Genomic DNA, 20,030 nt, shown 5'->3' with positions numbered 1-20,030 from the left:
AAGGACGAACGTTCGTGAAAGTTAAAGGACGAACGGTTGCATGCACAGTTGATGGCGAACGGTCGCATAGGATACAGGAAGGACGTTTGAAAGGGGAGAAAACGAACGTGCACGGTGCAGGACGGACACTTATGGTCACGCATGGGAGAGGACGGAGCCGAACGTCAGAGGACGAACGCTCTTTTATTTTTTTATTTTCATTTTTTTTTATTATTTGTTTTTTTACTTTTTTTTTATTTGACACTCATGATGAAAATAAAATAAATCTGTTGGTCAATCCGGACGAAATTGGGTGTTGACAGTACGCAGTGCTTAATTTCAAAGTAGTACCACTCAACTTAACAGTTGTTGCCCAAAATTGGCTAGTGAACACCTTATCTTTATCCGAAACGATGGTTTTAGGAAAACCATGTAACTTTATTATGATCCTCATAAACAACTCAGCAACTTGCTTGCTATTAAAGTCAGATTTTAAACTAGCCAAATGAGCATACTTGGAAAGCCTATCAATGACCACCATAATGACAGTGTACCCATTAGAAGAAGGAAGGCCAGTGATGAAATCCATAGCCACATCTTGCCATATTTGATCCAGAATTGGCAAGGGTGCTAGCAGCCCGGAGGGTAGTGTAGTATCATGCTTAGCCTGTTGAAAAATTAAACAATTTGGCACAAACTCCTTAATATCTTTCTTCATACCATGCCAGTAAAACTGTGTGGCAATTCTCTGCAACGTTCTAGTGAATCCTGAATGCCCACCCAACAAGGTATTATGAAACTCCTGCAGAATTTTTTTCACTAGGTTTTGGCCCTTTGGTAACACCAATCTACCTTTTCAGTAAAGTAATTGATCACAAACTGAATAATGAGGATTTGGAGCCTTGTTATGTAAACAAAGTTGCAAAATTTCCCGCAATTGATTGTCTTGTGTAACAGCATCCCTTAATTCTGGAAGCAATTGCAGTTTTGGATTGGATAATGCCATCATGAAGGATCTAGAAAGAGAATCAGCAGCCACATTCTCTGTTCCAGGTTTATACTTAATGGTGAAATCATAACCAATCAACTTGTGTAACCAATGTTGTTGCTCCGGTGATGAACAACTTGGGTAGTAAGTGATCGAAGAATTTTTTTTATCAGTCTTTATAACAAATTTGTGGCCAAGAAGATAATGTTTGAATTTAGCTATTGCTTCAGTGATAGCAAAAAATTCTCTGGCGTAAGTCGTTGCATCCTAGCATTAAGTTTATTGGAAAAATAAGCAATAGGATGTTGTTGTTGACTTAAGACAACACAAATACCCACCCTCGAGGCATCTATTTCAAGAGTGAATGGTTTTGAAAAATCAGGTAAGGCCAAAACGGGTGCTTCTGTAATAGTCGTCTTGAGCCTGGAGAAAGCTTCATTGGCATCCTCTCCCCATATAAAACCATCCTTCTTAAGCAAATTTGTTAACAGAGTAGCAATTACAACATACAACCTGATAAACTTTCTATAATAACCAATTAATCTAAGGAATCCTCGCAATTGTTTAATATTTGTAGGTATGGGCCATTATAAAACCGTACTTTGTCTTTATTCATTGCAACTCCTTGTCCTGAAACCGTATGACCAAGATAATCAACTTGTTGTAACCTAAATGAACATTTAGACATGTTTTCATATAGTTGGTGTTGTTGCAGCAATTGAAGGACCAATTCAAAGATGTATGAGATGTTCTTCCATAGAAGAACTATATACTAAAATATCATCAAAGAATACCAAGACAAATTTTCTGAGAAACTCATGGAAAACTTCATTCATGAGGCTTTGAAATGTGGCAAGGGCATTGGTAAGCCCAAATGGCATAACCAACCATTCATAATGGCCATGGTGGGTTCTAAAAGCTGTTTTATGGCGATCCTCAATAGTAACCAGGATTTGGTGGTATCCAAATCGTAGATCAAGCTTGGAAAAGTAATTAGAACCATATAATTCATCAATGAGTTCATCAACTGTGGGAATTGAAAAGCTATCCTTAATTGTTATTGCATTTAAGGCCCTATAATCTGTACTAAACCTCCATGTTCCATCTTTCTTTTTCACGAATATAATGGGTGAAGAAAAGGGGCTGGTACTGGGAGCTATAATGCATGCTGCAAGCATGTCTTTCACCATAGTTCTATTTGTTGTTTTTTAATGTGAGGGTATCTATAAGACCTCACCTTCACTGGCTTTGCACCCTCTATCAATGGAATGGCATGATTATGAGATCTTGAAGGAGGTAATGTTGTAGGGACAACAAAAATACTACTATAATTTTGCAGCAACATAACAAGTTCAGGTGGGATATCAGCAAGTAAATCAAGCCATCGATCGTGAGGCACATCTGTTTGCTTGTACTGCAAAGTAAAAACCTCATCGATAGCATGTGTATTATGCATCCTTCTCAGGTGATTAAATTGAGCAGGACTCGACAATTGCGAATGCTCATCATGTAAAGTGATGAAGTGATCTTGTATGTAAAATTTCAATGTAAGCTTGCTATAATCCGAAATATGAGGCCCCAATGTAGCAAGCCATGAAGCTCCAAGAACCAAATCAGCACCCGAAATTGGTAAGAGATACAAAAGCAATTTTAGCAAATGACCTTGAATCTTAACCTCAAGTTGTTTCACCAATCCTTCCGCAACTAAAGAATTAGTGTTTCCTACCAAAACTTGGAAATTAGGAGCAGGTTCTATTTTAGGTTTCAAACAATTAGCATTCCTTGGTTACAAAAAATTATCAGAGTTACCGCTATCAAGAAAAATCTGAACCACCATGCTGTTAATTATGCCTGTAAACTTCATAGTACCCAAGCCAAAAGACCCTTTTAAAGCATTATATGACAAATGATGATTCAATTGTTTCGGTTCATGAGGAGTCTTAGGGGCCAACTCGGAAGTCTCTTCATCCTCCATTTCTAACAACAAATATTGCTTATTAAGACAACGATGAGTGGGGGTGAACTTCTCATCACAAGTATAACATAAACCTTTCTCCCTGTAGATCTACATTTTAGTTGGGAACATTCTTTTGATATTTCCCTGTTTGGGAACAATGGATTGGAAAGGTGGAGTAGGGCTTGGAAGTAAAGGGGGAAGGCTAGTGGATTTGATGGATTGGGATGAGGTGAAAGGTGGTTTGAAGCCTGTGTTGTGGTGCCACAAAGGAAAATTACTACGAAGTAACTTGGATTTCGGAAAGTATTTTTCTTCGAATAACTTGGCCAATGAAACACAACAGATTAATGAAGTAGGAGATTGAGCTATGACATCACGTTGAATATCCGGTTTAAGTTCCCAACAAAACAATCCATCAAAGCGTCACTAGTAACTCCTTGCACACGGTTGGCAAGAGTAGTGAAGTGAGTATAATAATCATGCATAGATCCTACTTGTGCTAATTTGAAAAGCTGAGATCAAGTACATTCATAAGGAGAATGACCAAATTCGAGTTCTAAAGCGCGAGTAAAGTCAATCCAAGACTAAAAAGGAGTAGACCTATCGGTCATTTGAAACCAAGGAACTACCTCTTTTTCCATATGAATTGCATCAATTGTGAGGCGTTGAGCATCCAGAGTCTTGTATTACTCGAAAAAATGTTCTACCTTAAAAATCCATTGCAGAACTTCAGAGCCATTGAAGCGGGAAAAATCCAGCTTCACATTCCTCACCTGGAATGGTTGATAAGCGGAAACGGCTGGGCCGGAACTAGTTTTTGCGCATTCATTTGCTGCTTCAACAAATTATCAACTGCAACTTCCAAAGTCTCAAAACGAGTCTTATTTTCTTGTCGATTCATTTTCGAACATCTCTAAAAGCTTGGACATGTTCGTTGAAACTTCTTTTAGTCGTGTATTCTCTACCATGGTAACAGATGAAAGTGTTGTATAAGCTGACAATAAAGAATAAAGATCACGAACAAAATACTTCCTGAGGCGTGTAGATCACTGTCCTTAAGGACTTATCCGTGGTGTATTGCGCAAGCCCCCCAGGATACAACAAGAACTTATCAGAATTTCTGAGGATCTCAAAACTAGCAATGATCTCTTAGAAAGAGAATAAATAAACCCAGAATATTTTTAGGAAAAGAGAGAGACTGAAACTAGGAGAAAAGAGAAAGAGAGAAGAATGATTATGATCATATTTTCTAAAAGAAAGAAAAGCTCTATTTATAGAGCCTATGATGGAACTAACCCTCCTTAGCTTGAGGAGTACTTCACATAAAAAGTGGCACCAAACCTTAAAATTAAAGCACAAAATCGGTGGTTGTGGAGAGAGAAAAGCAACGTTGGAAACAAACATGAACGTTGCACACCAAAAGTGACGTTGGCTGCGTGCATATAGGAAAATATCTCTAAGGCAAAGACTTGCGGTCCAATCTCAACTTCCTCCACAAGTGATGGCACATATCTTTGCAATATTTTATTAATAAATAATAACAGAAAGCACCACTGTAACAGTTGCATCACGCCCAGAACTTCAATAACCTGGAATAGCAATATTTCCAATCAAAAATGGTATAACAGAATGGTAGTACGAAAGCAGAGAAAGTTTCTAGAAGAAGAGAAATACCTCACGTTTTTCCCCCCTCTCTGTCTCATACTGGTGCTACTTATTTTAATTTTTGGACCACACGAAATCAACCAACTTGGAGTTTGTTATTTTGGGTCGAGTGCTACGCCTTATTCCTTTGTCATTTGTCACGTGTTTTGTCTTGGTCCCACTATTTCCTTCTCTGATTTCCTCTGTAGTTATACTCGTTACACAGGCCTAAACTTTCATGAAAATAAACTTTGTAAGCCTTCTTTATGTATGTTACATTAAACTTTCATTTAGTATGCAATTATGTGTATATGGTTCTTGATATATTATATCCTTGTAACTAACATTTAGTTAAGTCATAATAAAATAAAAATTCCCCTTTATTTTATCATTTTATTTTTTCTTTATATTTCTTTTTTCCATTTTCTTGCCTCTTTAAATAATTTATTCCCAAATTTCAAGTTTAAATGCTCTAGAGAAAAATAATATTCATTCATATTTTTAAATGTTCATTTTAATTTCTCATTTTTCATTTAGTTACCAATTAATAAAAATATGATGCCGAAATAAAATATATAATAGAAATAACAATTAATGTTGCACTAATATGATAAGATGACATTCAAAATAAACTATTTTTTTTTCTTTTTAAAAAACATTAAAAAAATGGGAAAGAAAAGTACTAAGGAATTCTTTTAAAGCAATTAATGTTTTTCGTGTAGTCTTTTTCAATGTCTTGATAGGCTTTCCCTCCTCTCCCTTTTAAGTTTTTGCAATATTTAGAGGAGACGTAGTGCCTGCTAAAGTTCGTGTGGCAACTCTAACATTTCATTTCACATTTTATCACTATGATGAGTGTATTGTTAGTTATCAATTTTACCCATGGCCCATAGGTCGCCCTAACACACTCTTAAAAAAACCTCATTTTAGAAAACCCCTTAAGTGGGGGCCAAAAAAAAAGTCTCAACCTCCAAAGCTCCCTCTCAAGTGGGTTTGAGTTAGGGTTAAGGTGAGTTTAGTCCAACTACAAAAACTTTAATTAATTTTTAGAAACAATATCATTTCTATACACATAAAATTATATATTTTATTAGATAGTTTTAGGCTTAATACCTCTTTTGGTCCCTCTTTATAAGGGCAATGTTCAAGTCTGTCCTACCTTTTTTAAAAAGTTCAATGTGGTTCCAACTTGTGAAAAAAGTGTACAATTAAATCCTTTTCGGTCACGACGTTAAATATTTAACGATCCAGCTGACAGCGTGGAGTGATCTGTGCAACATGGCTGTTTAGGTTCATAACGTGGCAGTGACAGTGTTTTTCATTAAAGTTCACGTGGCAGTGGCAGTGATTTTCATTAAGAGGGGTTAGGGTTTGGTTTCCTCCCAATTGGTCTTTGAGGATTGGGAAGTGTTTGGGGAGACATAGGAATGGGTTCCCAAGGGTGTTCTTCGTTTTCGAAAAGCTGGGCCAAAGGATCTTCTCGTCCGTCCCATGGTGGTGCTTGTAGGGGAGGTGGGTTAATCCCTACTTGTTACTGTGGTGATATTGCAGTAATCAAAGTGGCCAAAACTACGAGAATGTTGGGAGAAATTTTTGGGATTGTCCTCATTACAAGGTTTAAAGTATACCCTTCTCAGTTAATGTTTTCTTGACTTGACTTGATGCATTTGTTCATAGATTCCCTAACATGGTGAATAACAGGGTGGATCTTCAATTGGGAGCTGCTGTAACTTTTTCAAGTGGTGTTGTGAAGACAACGTCGATGAAAAAGATTGCACAATTCTGAAGAGAATAAGTGAGCTGGAAAATGCAGTGAAGGATTTGCAGAAAATGCAGAAAAGGATGAAGTTGTTAGTTGTAGCTTTGTGTGTGTGTATTGTGGTTGACCTTTTCATTTTCAAGTTGTGTTTAGGTTGATTTAGTTAGATCGTGAATTTGGGTGTTTGTTATAAGTTGGCTTAATACATGTTATGTATTTGGATGCTTGAAAAAAGTACGTTGACAATACGAAGGTGTTTTGGTTGGTGTAACATCAGTTATGCAATGTACAAAATGTTGGAATCAGTCCCCATTTGGTTTAAAAATTCATTATATGAAGTTAAATTCAGTGGAGATTATTCGAATCAGTCCCCCATTTGGTTTAAAAATATTGAAATAGGTCAACCCAATAATGCATATGATGATGACTAATGACACATATTACAAATCTAAGTACAAGCTTTGACCAAAACATGATGAAACCACTTTGATTCATTAAATAAAGGCAGTACATAATCCCTCCATTTCATGTAAAGACACATAATACCTCCAATACATCATACCTCCAATACATATCAGTTGACCAACATAAAAGACAATACATATCTGTCACCAAAGTAAAAGTCAATACATATAACCTTCAATTCATCTAAAAAGGCAATACATGTTTGTGACCAAAGTAAAAGACAATACATATAACCTCCAATTCATCTAAAAAGACAATACATGTCTGTCCCCAAAATAAAGACAGTACAATACATAATAAAGCAATTCATCTATATATCTATCTTTTCTTCTGACATTGAATTTTGTTGGACGGGATGATTGGGGACTTAGTGGCTGTGATGGTAGAGGGGTTGGGGAACTTGGAGGTGGTTGTGATGGTTGTGTTGTTTCTGCTAACTGGGTTGTCTGTGCTGGCTGGGTTGCTTCTGGTGGCTGGGTTGCAACTGCTGGCTGGGTTGCTTCTGCTGGCTGGGTTGTCAACGTACTTTTTTCAAGCATCCAAATACATAACAGGTATTAAGCCAACTTATAACAAACACCCAAATTCACGATCTAACTAAATCAACCTAAACACAACTTGAAAATGACAAGGTCAACCACAATACACACACACAAAGCTACAACTAACAACTTCATCCTTTTCTGCATTTTCTACAAATCCTTCACTGCATTTTCCAGCTCACTTATTCTCTTTAGAATTGTGCAATCTTTTTCATCGACGTTGTCTTCACAACACCACTTGAAAAAGTTACAGTAGCTCCCAATTGAAGATCCACCCTATTATTCACCATGTTAGGGAATCTATGAACAAATGCATCAAGTCAAGTCAAGAAAACATTAACTAAGAATGGTATACTTCAAACCTTGTAATGAGGACAACCCCAAAAATTTCTCCCAGCATTCTTCGTAGTTCTGGCCACTTTGATTACTGTAATATCATCACAGTAACAAGTAGGGATTAACCCACCTCCCCTACAAGCACCACCATGGGATGAACGAGAATATCCTTTGGCCCAGCTTTTCGAAAACGAAGAACACCCTTGGGAACCCATTCCTATGTCTCCCCAAACACTTCCCAATCCTCAAAGACCAATTGGGAGGAAACCAAACCCTAACCCCTCTTAATGAAAATCATTGCCACTGCCACGTGAACTTTAATGAAAAACACTGTCACTGCCACGTTATGAACTTAAACAGCCACGTTGCACAGATCACTCCACGTTGTCAGCTGGATCGTTAAATATTTAATGTCATGACCAAAAAGGATTTAATTGTACACTTTTTTCACAAGTTGGGACCACATTGAACTTTTTAAAAAAGGTAGGACGAACTTGAACATTGCCCTTATAAAGAGGGACCAAAAGAGGTATTAAGTCTTTATTAAAAACATTACCAAAGAAAAATATTTATAAAAAAAAGAATATAATGTGAAATCAAATTTAGATTTGGAAGTTGACTATGTGTAGAAAAAATATTAATACTCCTACAACATCTTATACGCTTCTCTTTAATCAAGTGAGCGAAATTAATATTATTTTAAAAATATTGTTTTTCTAAAAGTAAACAGAAACCATTTTTATATCTTTTAATTAAAAAATATTTACGAAATATTTATTTAGATTTGATAATTATTGACTTTTTTTCCTTCATATTTCTATTTATATTGAAAAATAAAAATTACATAATTCTTTATGAAAAGATATTGTGTGTATTGATATTTTCTGATTTTAATTCTTTTAAGTTTTATCTTTTTTATTATTTACGATGTTTTGAGTGTATAATATCCTCAATGACCTTAGTTGATATTTTACATATCATATGGTAAGTTAGATTTTGGATTCTCTCGATCCGATGAAAAGAAGAAATCTCATACTTAGTTTTTCAAGGAATTTGACATTTCCTCCTTATTTCTGAAAGACTTCGATTTGTGCGTAGACTTGAAAACAAAAAGTTGTTTCACATCATTTAATAATCATTTGGGAATTTATAGGGAGATAAATTATGAGAAAAAGCAAACTTTTATACTGTATCAAAAAAAAATAATAAAAGACATGATCATTGTCTTTACACATACCTTGATTAAGGGAGTAGAGTTTGCTTTTTGTTTTGTTGTCAATGATTGAGTGTTGGTAGAGAGAGAGACAGAATAAGTCGGTCATATGTACAGAAATTTGTCTCTTTATAATTTTACAATTATGTCCCTTTACGTGTTCATAAAATTTTCAGTGTGGATTTTTTTCCTTTTGCTTTGTGAAATTGGTGAGCGTACAGTAAAAGACAATATATATATATATATATATATATATATATATATATATATATATATATATATATATATATTTTGTGTATATATTATATTGGGTTTGAGGAGTGGGGAATCGGTGTTTATTATGATAAACCGATTCCCATTAGGTTTTTGTGTGTACATATACATAATATTATTAAATAATAATAATATTAACAACAATAAAAATAAATAATTATAGTTATAAAGGGTAGAAAAGTATTTCTATATTTTAATTTATTAAAAAAATTGTTCTATTACAATCATAAATTTTTTTACAAAATTCATTTTTAAATCTATCCACTTTTATTTTCAAATTTTGAAAAAAAACAATTTTTTTTCAATCCATTCACATTTCCTTAAATCTTTTACAAGAAAGAAAAAACTGTTAAAAAGATTGAAAGAATAAATTTAAAAGATTAACTGTGTTCGCATAAAGGGATTTGCAATGAATAAATAACGATGATTTGTGAGATGAAGTGCTTTTTTTCATCTCGGGGAATGCAAGGAGATTTTAGAGTAATTATGGTGAAAAATCTTTTGTACCCTTGATGAAAAATCTTCTAAATAATCTTTTAATGTGAACGCACTATAAAATATGATGTAAAATCTGAAAAGTGAAAAGGTTAATGAAAACAAGGAGATCATTAAAAAAAATTTACATAAAATAAAAATACCTTTTTAGGAAAACTAACATAAAATAAAAAAATATTTTTCTTTTCTTATTTTTTTTTATTGTTATTGTTTTTTTGCTATAAAATCTGACAGAAACCATACTTTTCTCCTTTTCTTTTTATTATTTAAATCAATTATATATAACTTGTTGAAATTATTTATATAATAGAGGATGGTTTTTATTATGAGAGGTCTGCGTTTGTCAGTCTCCTGGATGAACCACGCTTACAAAATAATAGAGCAGTGATACTTTGACTATACAAAACGACAAATTACGTTTATATTTGACATGAACGACATGTTAAATAATAATATTTTAATTTTAATTATATTATTTTTTAATTTAAAATCAAAATATATATTATTATATTATTAAAGTAGTGTGAAATGAGTCTTCTTTGGTCAAACTAACTTTTTCCAAAAGAATATACAATGGGACAAAATAAAATAATTACACAAATACTTTATAATTATCTGTTTTACTTTTAATTTTACCTAGATTTTAAAATTGTCTACTTGTCACTATTATATTCAATATAAAAGAATAATGACACTTTAATACTATGGTGTTTTTCTTACATTTAAATTACAGTAAAATAGATCTAAGAGATTGTGTTTTATTAACATTTACGTTCACACAATTTAAATATTAGAATACATTATAAGCATTTATAAACTTTGATTAATTATATTATTAATACTTCGTTAATATACTTGTATATTATAATAAAATAATATTAATAAATAATAAATGAAACAAATAAATTAATTTTAATATTTTTGAGTATACGTTTTTGTACTATAGAAATAAATAATAAAAATAAAATACTAAAATAACAAAAAAATAAAATAATTAAGTTAGCATTTTAATAATAATTATACTTTGTGTTATATTAAAATAAATAATTAAATTAATTAATTATTGTAATATATTTTTATTTTGAAATATAACTTTTTTATTTATTTCATTTTTGAAGTAATTTCTATTCTAATTTGAAATTTATTTTAATTATAATTTATATTTTTAAATGTTATTATTATTATATTAAAATATTTTAGAAATTGCTTTTTAAATATATTAATATAGAAAAAATTATTGGTCAAATCACATTTCAAATATTTATTTATTTGTTTTGGAGATGTTTTTCTTCTTTTTGACTCACTGAAAAAAAGAGAGTTTTCCTCTTTACAGAATGGTGATGGTTGAAGTTGCACACAGCAACTACATGAGCCATTTTCTTGGTCTAGGCAACGTATTGATAGTAACCACTTTTGTTTATCTGGGTTCATTTCATTAATCTTTTGTTACATTTTCACATTCCATTGAACAATCTAGAATAGAACTAAAGTTTTTGGTTTTAATTTTCAACATGGATGAATCATTGTCGAGCATCATGGAGGTGAGGGAAGATTTCATGGTTTCACCAGATGGTGACAGTAAACCAACTTTGAGATCTGCCTATTTTCTGAAACCCCTTGCAAAGTCCCTTGAAGGATCAATTTCTGAGGTCCTTTCAACTTCTATGAATATGCCACTGCCACCTGTTTTTGAACCAAAGAAGTGGCCTTTGGTTGTCCATTTCAGCTGCTGGCGCTCCAGAAAACGGAAATGGGTTGAATGGGTGGATGCCCTTCGAGACAGGTATGAATCAGTGTGGAAGAAAGTTGGTATCTTTGAAGCCATCATGAGTACAAAGTGTTCCCTGGTGAAAGATCGGAACTTGTGTATTGGGGTTGCTGAGAAGTGGTGTCCTCAGACAAATACCATTTTATTTCCATGGGGTGAGGCAACAATCACCTTGGAGGATGTTATGGTGTTGGGGGGTTACCCTGTTGTTGGTGATCCTATCTTCACCACACTTCAAAGCCAGGAAATGATAAAAGTGCAGGAAAAACTGATTCTTGCAAGAAAGGAACCTTGGAAGAGGAATAAAGGTAAGGTTTCCTTATCAGCATGGATGGATATTTTTCGCAATAGTGGTAGTGAAATAGAGCATGAAGCATTCCTAGCAACTTGGTTGACAATGGTTGGTTTTTCCCCCAATGACTGTGTTAATCAACTTGTTTTCCCTATTGCCATTCATCTTGCTAGAGGGAACCCCATTGCTTTGGGACCAACAGTTTTGGCCAGCATATATCAGGATTTGTCTTTGTTAAAGGAAACAGTAGTTGACTTGACAAAAAAACTAATACTTGGTGATAACTTGGAATTGGAGGTAACACTTCGTTCACCCTTTTACTTGGTGCAAATTTGGGGGTGGGAGAGGTTCAAGAATTTCCAACCACAGCCGAGGGTGATGAACCCTGAAAACCCTTGGTTGTATAGGTGGCACAAGGTTAAGGCCTTGAATATTGACAATGTGAGATTGGCACTAGACTCGGGTATGGAGCATTTTCGATGGCGCCCTTATGTTCAATATGCTGATAGGTTCAATGTGTTTTATCCAGAAAATGAAACGTTGGTACCATTAGAGACGGATTTGGATAAAAAACTAGTCCCTTTTGTTACATGCTTGAAAGTTTCTGTGCTTGTTGGAGTTCAATATACTATAAAGAAATACATGCCACATAGAGTTGCTATGCAATTTGGAATGGATCAAGATATTCCAGGTTGTGTGCCTGAATTTAATGGGAGTAAAGAGTTTGCTTGGAGAAATTACTGCAGGCCAATATCTAACGGTAAGTTGTATTTTCCTGCTAGGCTTTTTGAGGGAGATGTTACCACAAGTTATGCAAAGTGGTGGAAGCAATCAGTGCTACCGAATCAACATGATTTTGCTAAGAATATTGTGCAGCGAAAGAGAAGTCTAAGGTCACGTCGTCTTGAATATGGCAATGATGCTGATGTTCCTCCCGGTTTTCCTCCCAAACTTGGTGGCCCTGTGTATTCTGGAAAATCCAATGATGATGCTTCAAATGCTAGGAAACGTAACAGTGATGCCAATGTGCCTTCTGATTTTCTTTTAAAACGCTTGAAAACTGTTCCTTCTGGAAATTCTGCTCAAGATGGTTTCAAAGATAATGAAAATATTGATGCTGAAGTTCCAGCAAGATATAAAAATTTGTCCAACCAGAGTTCTTCAGCCTCTACTGCAGATTACGAAAATGCTAAAAGGATGTCACCACAGGAAAAACTGGTTGGGAAAGATACTGTTAACCCATTGAAGGAAGATGTTGAAGATGCAAATGGGAGAAAAGAAGCAAGGCTGTCTATTGAGAGAGTGAGCCTATCTGGGGCTCAAGGTGAAAGCTATAATTGTGTATCAGGAATGAATGTAATAGATCTTGAACAGAGAATCAAAAAACTGAAGACAGTGACTGAAAAATTAAAGATAGCAAAATTTGGTTACTGTTGAAAAAATTATTAGTTTATCAAACCAAAACCTTACTACTTGTTAACATGTATTTCCTTTTAACATGATACTATAGGATCTTAGTTAGCACTGGTACATTGTCCTAGACAGATTTCACAGCATTACAGGGTCAATGCATTTAGACATAATTCAGTATCCTTCTGGCTTTTTAGACTGAAAAAAAAAAACGATATATGAATGCAGAATATGAAATAAACATTTTGCCTATTAATCTAGCCTATTGCAATGCGATGGTAGATTTTACAGATTCCAAAATGTTCATATTCATTGTGCACTGTTAGAATGTATAAGATGGGTAGTAGCTTGAATAACTGTACTGATTGCATGGTTGAATGTTTATTACTAATCAGAATGCACTCTACTGTTATATGTCTGTCCAGACCAAAACTGGTGTCTGAAATGGGTGTTTTCTATGTGGAAATTCATCAACTTTTGTATAATATAGTATCGGTTCATTTAGACGATTTTTTTACAAGATCCCAAGTTTGGAAAATAAGAAAAAAGAATATTTTTCTTTAGAATTTTTATTATAACTTCATTGAACTTTTATCTTTTTATTTTAGTTTAAATAATTTTAACCTATAAAGTGACTAATTTTAATGTTTTTTTTTATATATTCTTACGGAGTTGTTCGAAAGCCAACTTGAATAACTTTAAGACGTGTTTAATTTTTAGCTGTAGAAATTTCTAAGGTAAGGATGACAAGTATTAACTAAGCCTAATTAGAGAACTTGATGTGGATATGGACAAATTCTTCAAGAAACTCTGCTCTAACAATAGAACATTGTCATATTGTCAATCATAGTTTCTATATAACACCACTAAGAGAGTTATATTATTTGTATAGATTAAAAATATGTTTACATGTAATCTTAATATTATAATAAAGCAAATGGAATATAGAAAATTTCATAATTTTTATCATCTACCTATTCATCCCAAGAAATTGGTAAAACGTGGAAAGTATGTACAAGTGTGTTCTACTGCAAAACAGATGATATTTCAGAGACAAGGGATATTATACCATCATACAAATTTAACCTTACTGTGTTTATTTGGTTAGAGAGCTTCATTTCCTTTCATACAACATGGAAGAAGAAATGCTTTTGTAACTGTATTCGAGCTGGAATGCTTGTGAAAATTCTTCAAGCAAGGATTTATGTGTAATATGAATAAGACTAGCATCATTCAGATGATGCAAATCCGCTCTTCCATGACCAACACCCTCTCTCACCAACTCCTTAATGCTTCCTACTTGACGGTTCCGAATTCCACATGGGATGATCCATTTGAAGGGAGACAAATCTGTTGTGACATTAAGTGCCAAGCCATGATAGGTTATCCAGCTAGACACTCTAATGCCAACAGCTGCCAGTTTCTCATTTCCTGTAATGCATTACTAAGGTAAAAGAAAAATTATTTGAATCATCACAAACTCACAAGCATAATTTTGATTTAATTTGTGATGTATTACTAATCTTGATTTAATTTGGATATTTATGTATGAAACTAAAATCTTATCATCTCAAATAAATCCCTCAGGGAATGTCACATGAAATGGACACAAATGTTATAGCCAAGAGAGAAAGATCATATTTGAAAAAACTTTAGAGTTAAACTAGATAACTCCAAGGCAGAACAACTATTATCTGCTAATGTGTAATGACCAAGATAATTCAGAATAGGGCAGGCGGTGCAGAGCAAAAAATACCAAATTACAAGTGTTAAATAGGATTTAGAGGTTTACCAACCCAAACACCAGTTAAACCTTCCACTGTAGAAGCCTGAATTGAAAATGTTGAAGAAAGAACACGAATGACAACCTCTTCAAGAGTCCTAAGGTACCAATGAAGATCCATCTTGTGCGATCGGAGGTTGATAATTGGGTACATAACTAGCTGTAATGCAAAGCACAGGTATGTTATCAATTGCCATACAAAATAAATCAAAATAGGAACCTAAACTGTAACAAGTGATTTAGTGCAAGCACCTGGCCAGGGCCATGGTATGTAACCTCTCCACCACGCTCAGTGCGATAAATATTAAAAGGAGCATTTTTCATGTCAAACTTGAGGTTCTCCACAGTACTAGCAGTGCCCAATGTATAAACAGGAGGGTGTTGTAGAATAATAAGGGTGTCATTACAATCTCCTTCCTTTTCAATCTGTGCCCTCTTGTCCCTGACAATTTCCTTTTGCCAAGACCATGCCACTTCATAAGGGACTTGCTCCTGGTGCAAATCAAAGAGATCACAGCTGCAAATTTAGTTTAATGGTTAGATTTTTCAGAGTAATATTAATGGAAAGGGAAGATAAGAACAGTGCAACTTACATCCTTCTGCCGCCATTGATTACAAGAGAGGTGAATTTGGATGGTTTGGAATATAGAAGTGGCTTGTGCAGATCAAAGTACGACCCTAGAGGTAGTGAAGGGTATGCTGGTGCTGTTGATGGGACTGTGGTGAAACAATATGTACCTAACAAAATCATGTCTAATTTGCTATAACTAACTCTCTGAAATTATACCTACTGTATGTGTAGTGTGAAAACAATGGAGCAATCAAAGGAAATTGGACGGAATGAGGGAATCAATGGACTCAACCCAAAATCCCAAAATCTGAACATTGCCACCTGAGTTCACAGATTATGAGCTTGCAAACAGAACATGAAAAGGGAGAGGAACAATCTTCTAAAACGCCCTTCTGCACATGATAAATATACTAAATATACTAATTCAGTCACCTGCTTGGAAGCGGCACAACACAAGTACATATATGAACGGTTTAGTTAGTACTTATAGAAGACAGAACAAAGGGCATAATTTATTTATTTCCCACTTTAGTCCCTGAACATTTTACATAATGACAATTTAGTCCCTACTCGGGCGTTGGACTTATTCATTCAGTATTTCAACTATTGTGTCGGTGGAAATATCAATGCAGTGTTCGAGTTGAAAGAAAACTACCCGTAAACCCAAAGGCATTTCTCCGAGAAAGGTGTCATTTTTTTGCTGTTTCTCTCTATCTCAATCATGGAAAAACAGAAGACGGTGATGGGTTTGATTCTTTTGCTTTTTGTTTCGGGTGTGAGTGCTTGGACTGGTGAAATTCACGGAAGAGTTGTTTGTGATGTTTGTGGAGATTCTTCTCTTGGACCTGAAGATCATGTGGTTGAAGGTTTTCCTCTCACTCTCTCTCTTCAATATGCGTCTCGTTTCAATTTTTGTCGTTTTTATTGAGTTTCTGGAATGATGTATTCCTTTTTTGATGAAAATTGTTTGCTTTTTGCTGTTGTAAATAAGCCATATCACTCTCCACCGATTGTTTAACTGGGTTGAAATTTTGACTTGTGTGTGTTATCAGTGGTGTGGTTAGTTGTTAGCGTTGTAACAGTTTACCCCTTCAAATTGTTTGACCCTGTGGAGTAAAATTGTCATACGGCAAAAGAATACCAAGGTTTTAAATTGCGGTAGCAGTTGCAGTTTTGTTGTGATCTTTGATTTTGTAGGAAATTTCGGATATATATAGTTACAATTGCAGTAGCGGCTGACCCAACAACCTTATAGTTGCAGTCAAAATTTTGGTTGCGGATACTGTATTGTGTAGTCACTGTTGGCCAGTTTGACATGGTGGCATATGAGATGGAACAAGGAAGATGTTTCTAGAAGTTGTTTATTCACATTTGAGGATGATGATTGATGAATTGTTTGTTTGTATATTTTTATTAATTAACAGAAGGACAATGAGATGGGCTTATTGGTTTGATCAAAGGATTTGTAGATATTCATAAGAATGCATTACCTGATAAACCTCCTGTGGGAGTGAAATTATTTTTCTTTTCTTCAATCCCAAGTAGAATTTGATACCTGGAATGTTTGTTTTCCTGATCCAGTCGGATATATTGATCTTTGAATGATGGTGTGACTAATTGAAAAAAGATGTTTCATAATAGTCTCTTCATCCTTCTCAATTTGCAGTTCCAATTTTTTTGAAGTTTATTTGTATCAATGACTGCTAATGTCTAATCATTTTGACGATTTCTAACTTTTCTTTCTTACCCTTTCATCTTTTAAAGATAACCATTTCATGTATTGTATTAGTTGATTTATGTTTGTGGATATGTTGTATTGTGAATGATGATATGACTAAATGAAAAAAGATGTTCATTGAGTCTCTTCATCCTGCTCACTTTGCATTTCCATTTCTTGAAGTTTATTTTGTATCAATGACTGTTACTGTCTAATCATTGTGATGATTTCTAATTTTTCTTTCTTACGCTTTTCTCTCTTTCAGAAAACTGTTTCATGTATTGTGTTAGTTGATTTATGCTTGTGGATATGTTTTATGTTCAAAGCTCCTTAACTGGATAATGATATATCATTGTTTATGTTATGACCACCTCCCTTTATTAGGTTGCTATCAACGTGTCTCAAACTAAAGCTCAAAAAATCAATTGAACATCTCTTTGCCATACATTTTCTACGAGAACCATATTTTACTCCTTAACATTTTCGTTCACATCCTTGCAACACAAACAAGGAAGGACTAAAGTAGTTTCAAGTGTTATTTAAAAGATTTTGGTTAAGAGAGATAAAAGAGATGGTGGGTGTTCGACTAAATTCCTAGAGTCCTAGCTAGTGCCTCCATGACAGAATTAGTCTTGCTGTTCTGGGAGAAATTTGTACAGTAATGAAGACCAAACTCGTAGGAATAAACTCCTAGCTGTCTCTTAAACTCGTTCTCTCAAAGGGTTCAATACTTGTCGGGGTGAAAACCTGTCCATTGACTGATAGTTCTCATTTTCAAAAGTTTGATGATCCGAAATTCCTTAGTTTTATCCTGAAGATCCTTTTGTATGCCACTGATGTATAATGGTAGTTCGTCCAATAAACTTATGACAACATTTGATGTTGGTTCTGTGCAACCTAATTAATGTTGTCTCTATAAGAAACAAGCCTTCTTTCTTATACTTCTGTATCTGGTTTTTTATGTAATCCCATTTTCAGATTTAACCATTTTGGTGATGATTCAAAGTTTCAACTTTCGTATCATTCCATTCTTTCGGGTGGTAGTTTAATTTCGAAATTTAGCAATCATACAAAAACCTCAAAAAAGGAGACTTCACTGGTCATCTTGCCATCCTCTACAATTACTTTGAAGCTGAAGTACATATATGCATATTCCTCCCATTACTTGGAATCTTATAGGTTCATGTTCTATTTCCCTTTATGGGTGTTCTTTTCACCATTTTGCTGGTGCAATTTAAAATCTTGCTGCTCACAAATCAGAATGCAATTTCCACATATCAATTTGAACTTATTCTAACGTACTATCAGACTATTATCTCCTTTTCTTAACAAAAGGTAATTGACTTTAGTGCTCTAATGTAGGTGCTGAGGTTGCTGTTCTTTGCATCACCAGGTCTGGAGAAGTTCTAAACTATCAGGCATTCACAGATGCAAAGGGGATATACACAGTGGCCGAGACAATGCCGGAGAGTGATCGTTGGGACGCATGTCTAGCTCGACCAATCAGTAGTTTCCATGAACAGTGCACTCAACTTGGTGAGGGCAGCTTGGGAGTCAAATTCAGTTACAATCACCCATCAGGATATTCACACAATGTCAGGACCTTTGTGTATCGACCCACCAGTGTTCCAACTTACTGCATATGATATATATGGTCTTGCTCCGAATCTGTGAGTGCTTATGCTTTGGTTGAACTAGTTCAAAACTAATGAGCATATGAACATATTCTCTTTATACTATACATGTAGGTGAAGTGGTGTTCCAGGTATGTGTTTCTTTAGAAACTAGACATAGTAAGCTTGAGACGTTTGAGTAATTGTAAATGATAATATTATAGAGAGCAAAGCAAAATCATAGTAAATGGCACTGTCATTGAACAGTGCAATGAATCTCATGGCTTAAATGCATTATTATACTTTAACTACCAAAGTTTCACAAAGTTGATATAACTGGTTTGTGTAAACATGATGAAAAGACAAGGGTTTGGATCCCTTCACTTTACGTATGAAGAAGATTTTGTTGAATGTGGTAAAATTCCTCTATTTCATATGAGAATTACTTTCATTACTTACATCTTGATAAAGAATGTTAAACTTCTAATATTTCACAGAATTCAAAAACAATTAATGTTACGACATCCAAGTTATGTTAATTATTACATCTGAGTTTCTTTATAACCATTTTAGAGGAGAATTTTTTTTTTAAATTAAAATATAAGTGAAAAGTAAAAATATTAAGAAATAATAGGATAGTTTATGAAAAACAATATATACTCGTCTCTTGTATGGGTGTTTAGGAATAAATATTTCCAATTGAAATTTAAAATATAAATAAATAATTTCTGATGGATTACATATAACAAAATAGATGAAATGATTATATTAGTGAATTTAATAACAAAAAGTATATTCAATTTTTTTATATTAGTGAATTTAACTGTAAAATTATACTTCTATACACATTTATATATAAAAGAGAGATGGTAAGACTAGACTGATCTATTCCAACAAGCCAAATTGAAAATTCCGTCAGTCCCAACTTGATCTATTTTTTATATAAACTAAAAAAAAATGACTAAGGCTAAATTAAAGATAACTATGTTTTTTAAAAACATGCTTGTTTTTTAAATCAGTTACACAGATAAAACTAATTTCAATATTTAGTAATTTGATTCATATACTTTAATACATGTATTTGAAAAGAATAACAGCTCTAAAATGTGAGGTTGAATAAAGTTTAAAACGTTTTTAAAAAGATTTGCTATGATTAGGAAATTGTTTAGGAATTATTCTACTATTTGAAAGAATGACTTCGGCGAACATGTGAAAGATTATTGAA

General features: G+C 33.8%; 4 protein-coding genes across 5 annotated transcripts; 2 read left to right on the top strand and 2 right to left on the bottom strand.

Annotated features, from left to right (window-relative positions):
* Positions 1–7,484: 7,484 nt before the first annotated feature.
* LOC108341266 (uncharacterized) lies at positions 7,485–7,885 on the bottom strand. Its single transcript, XM_017578962.1, has 2 exons — positions 7,697–7,885; positions 7,485–7,610 (listed from the first exon to the last, which is right to left on the bottom strand). Exons 1-2 carry the CDS (start codon positions 7,883–7,885, stop codon positions 7,485–7,487), a joined length of 315 nt encoding a protein of 104 aa, XP_017434451.1.
* Positions 7,886–11,162: 3,277 nt separating this feature from the next.
* On the top strand, positions 11,163–13,148 carry LOC108342103 (uncharacterized). Its single transcript, XM_052879514.1, has one exon. It carries the CDS (start codon positions 11,163–11,165, stop codon positions 13,146–13,148), a length of 1,986 nt encoding a protein of 661 aa, XP_052735474.1.
* A 1,002-nt stretch (positions 13,149–14,150) lies between these two features.
* LOC108343282 (octanoyltransferase LIP2p, chloroplastic) lies at positions 14,151–15,942 on the bottom strand. 2 transcript variants are annotated; one of them, XM_017581463.2, is made up of 4 exons: positions 15,498–15,942; positions 15,157–15,421; positions 14,914–15,064; positions 14,151–14,552 (listed from the first exon to the last, which is right to left on the bottom strand). In XM_017581463.2, exons 1-4 carry the CDS (start codon positions 15,653–15,655, stop codon positions 14,236–14,238), a joined length of 891 nt encoding a protein of 296 aa, XP_017436952.1. In that variant the 5' UTR covers positions 15,656–15,942; the 3' UTR covers positions 14,151–14,235. The 2 variants fall into 2 exon arrangements, with proteins under 2 accessions (XP_017436952.1, XP_017436953.1); XM_017581464.2 differs by having other exon boundaries at positions 14,413–14,552; positions 14,918–15,064.
* A 139-nt stretch (positions 15,943–16,081) lies between these two features.
* Positions 16,082–19,081, top strand: LOC108343284 (uncharacterized). The gene is made up of 2 exons (XM_017581467.2): positions 16,082–16,341; positions 18,555–19,081. Exons 1-2 carry the CDS (start codon positions 16,197–16,199, stop codon positions 18,836–18,838), a joined length of 429 nt encoding a protein of 142 aa, XP_017436956.1. The 5' UTR covers positions 16,082–16,196; the 3' UTR covers positions 18,839–19,081.
* The last annotated feature ends 949 nt before the right edge of the window (positions 19,082–20,030 follow it).

The sequence above is a fragment of the Vigna angularis genome, chromosome 6 (assembly GCF_016808095.1).
Source record: "Vigna angularis cultivar LongXiaoDou No.4 chromosome 6, ASM1680809v1, whole genome shotgun sequence".
Classification (NCBI taxonomy): Eukaryota; Viridiplantae; Streptophyta; class Magnoliopsida; order Fabales; family Fabaceae; genus Vigna; species Vigna angularis.
Note: the sequence above shows the minus strand (reverse complement) of the source record. Positions and strands in the feature narration are given on the sequence as shown.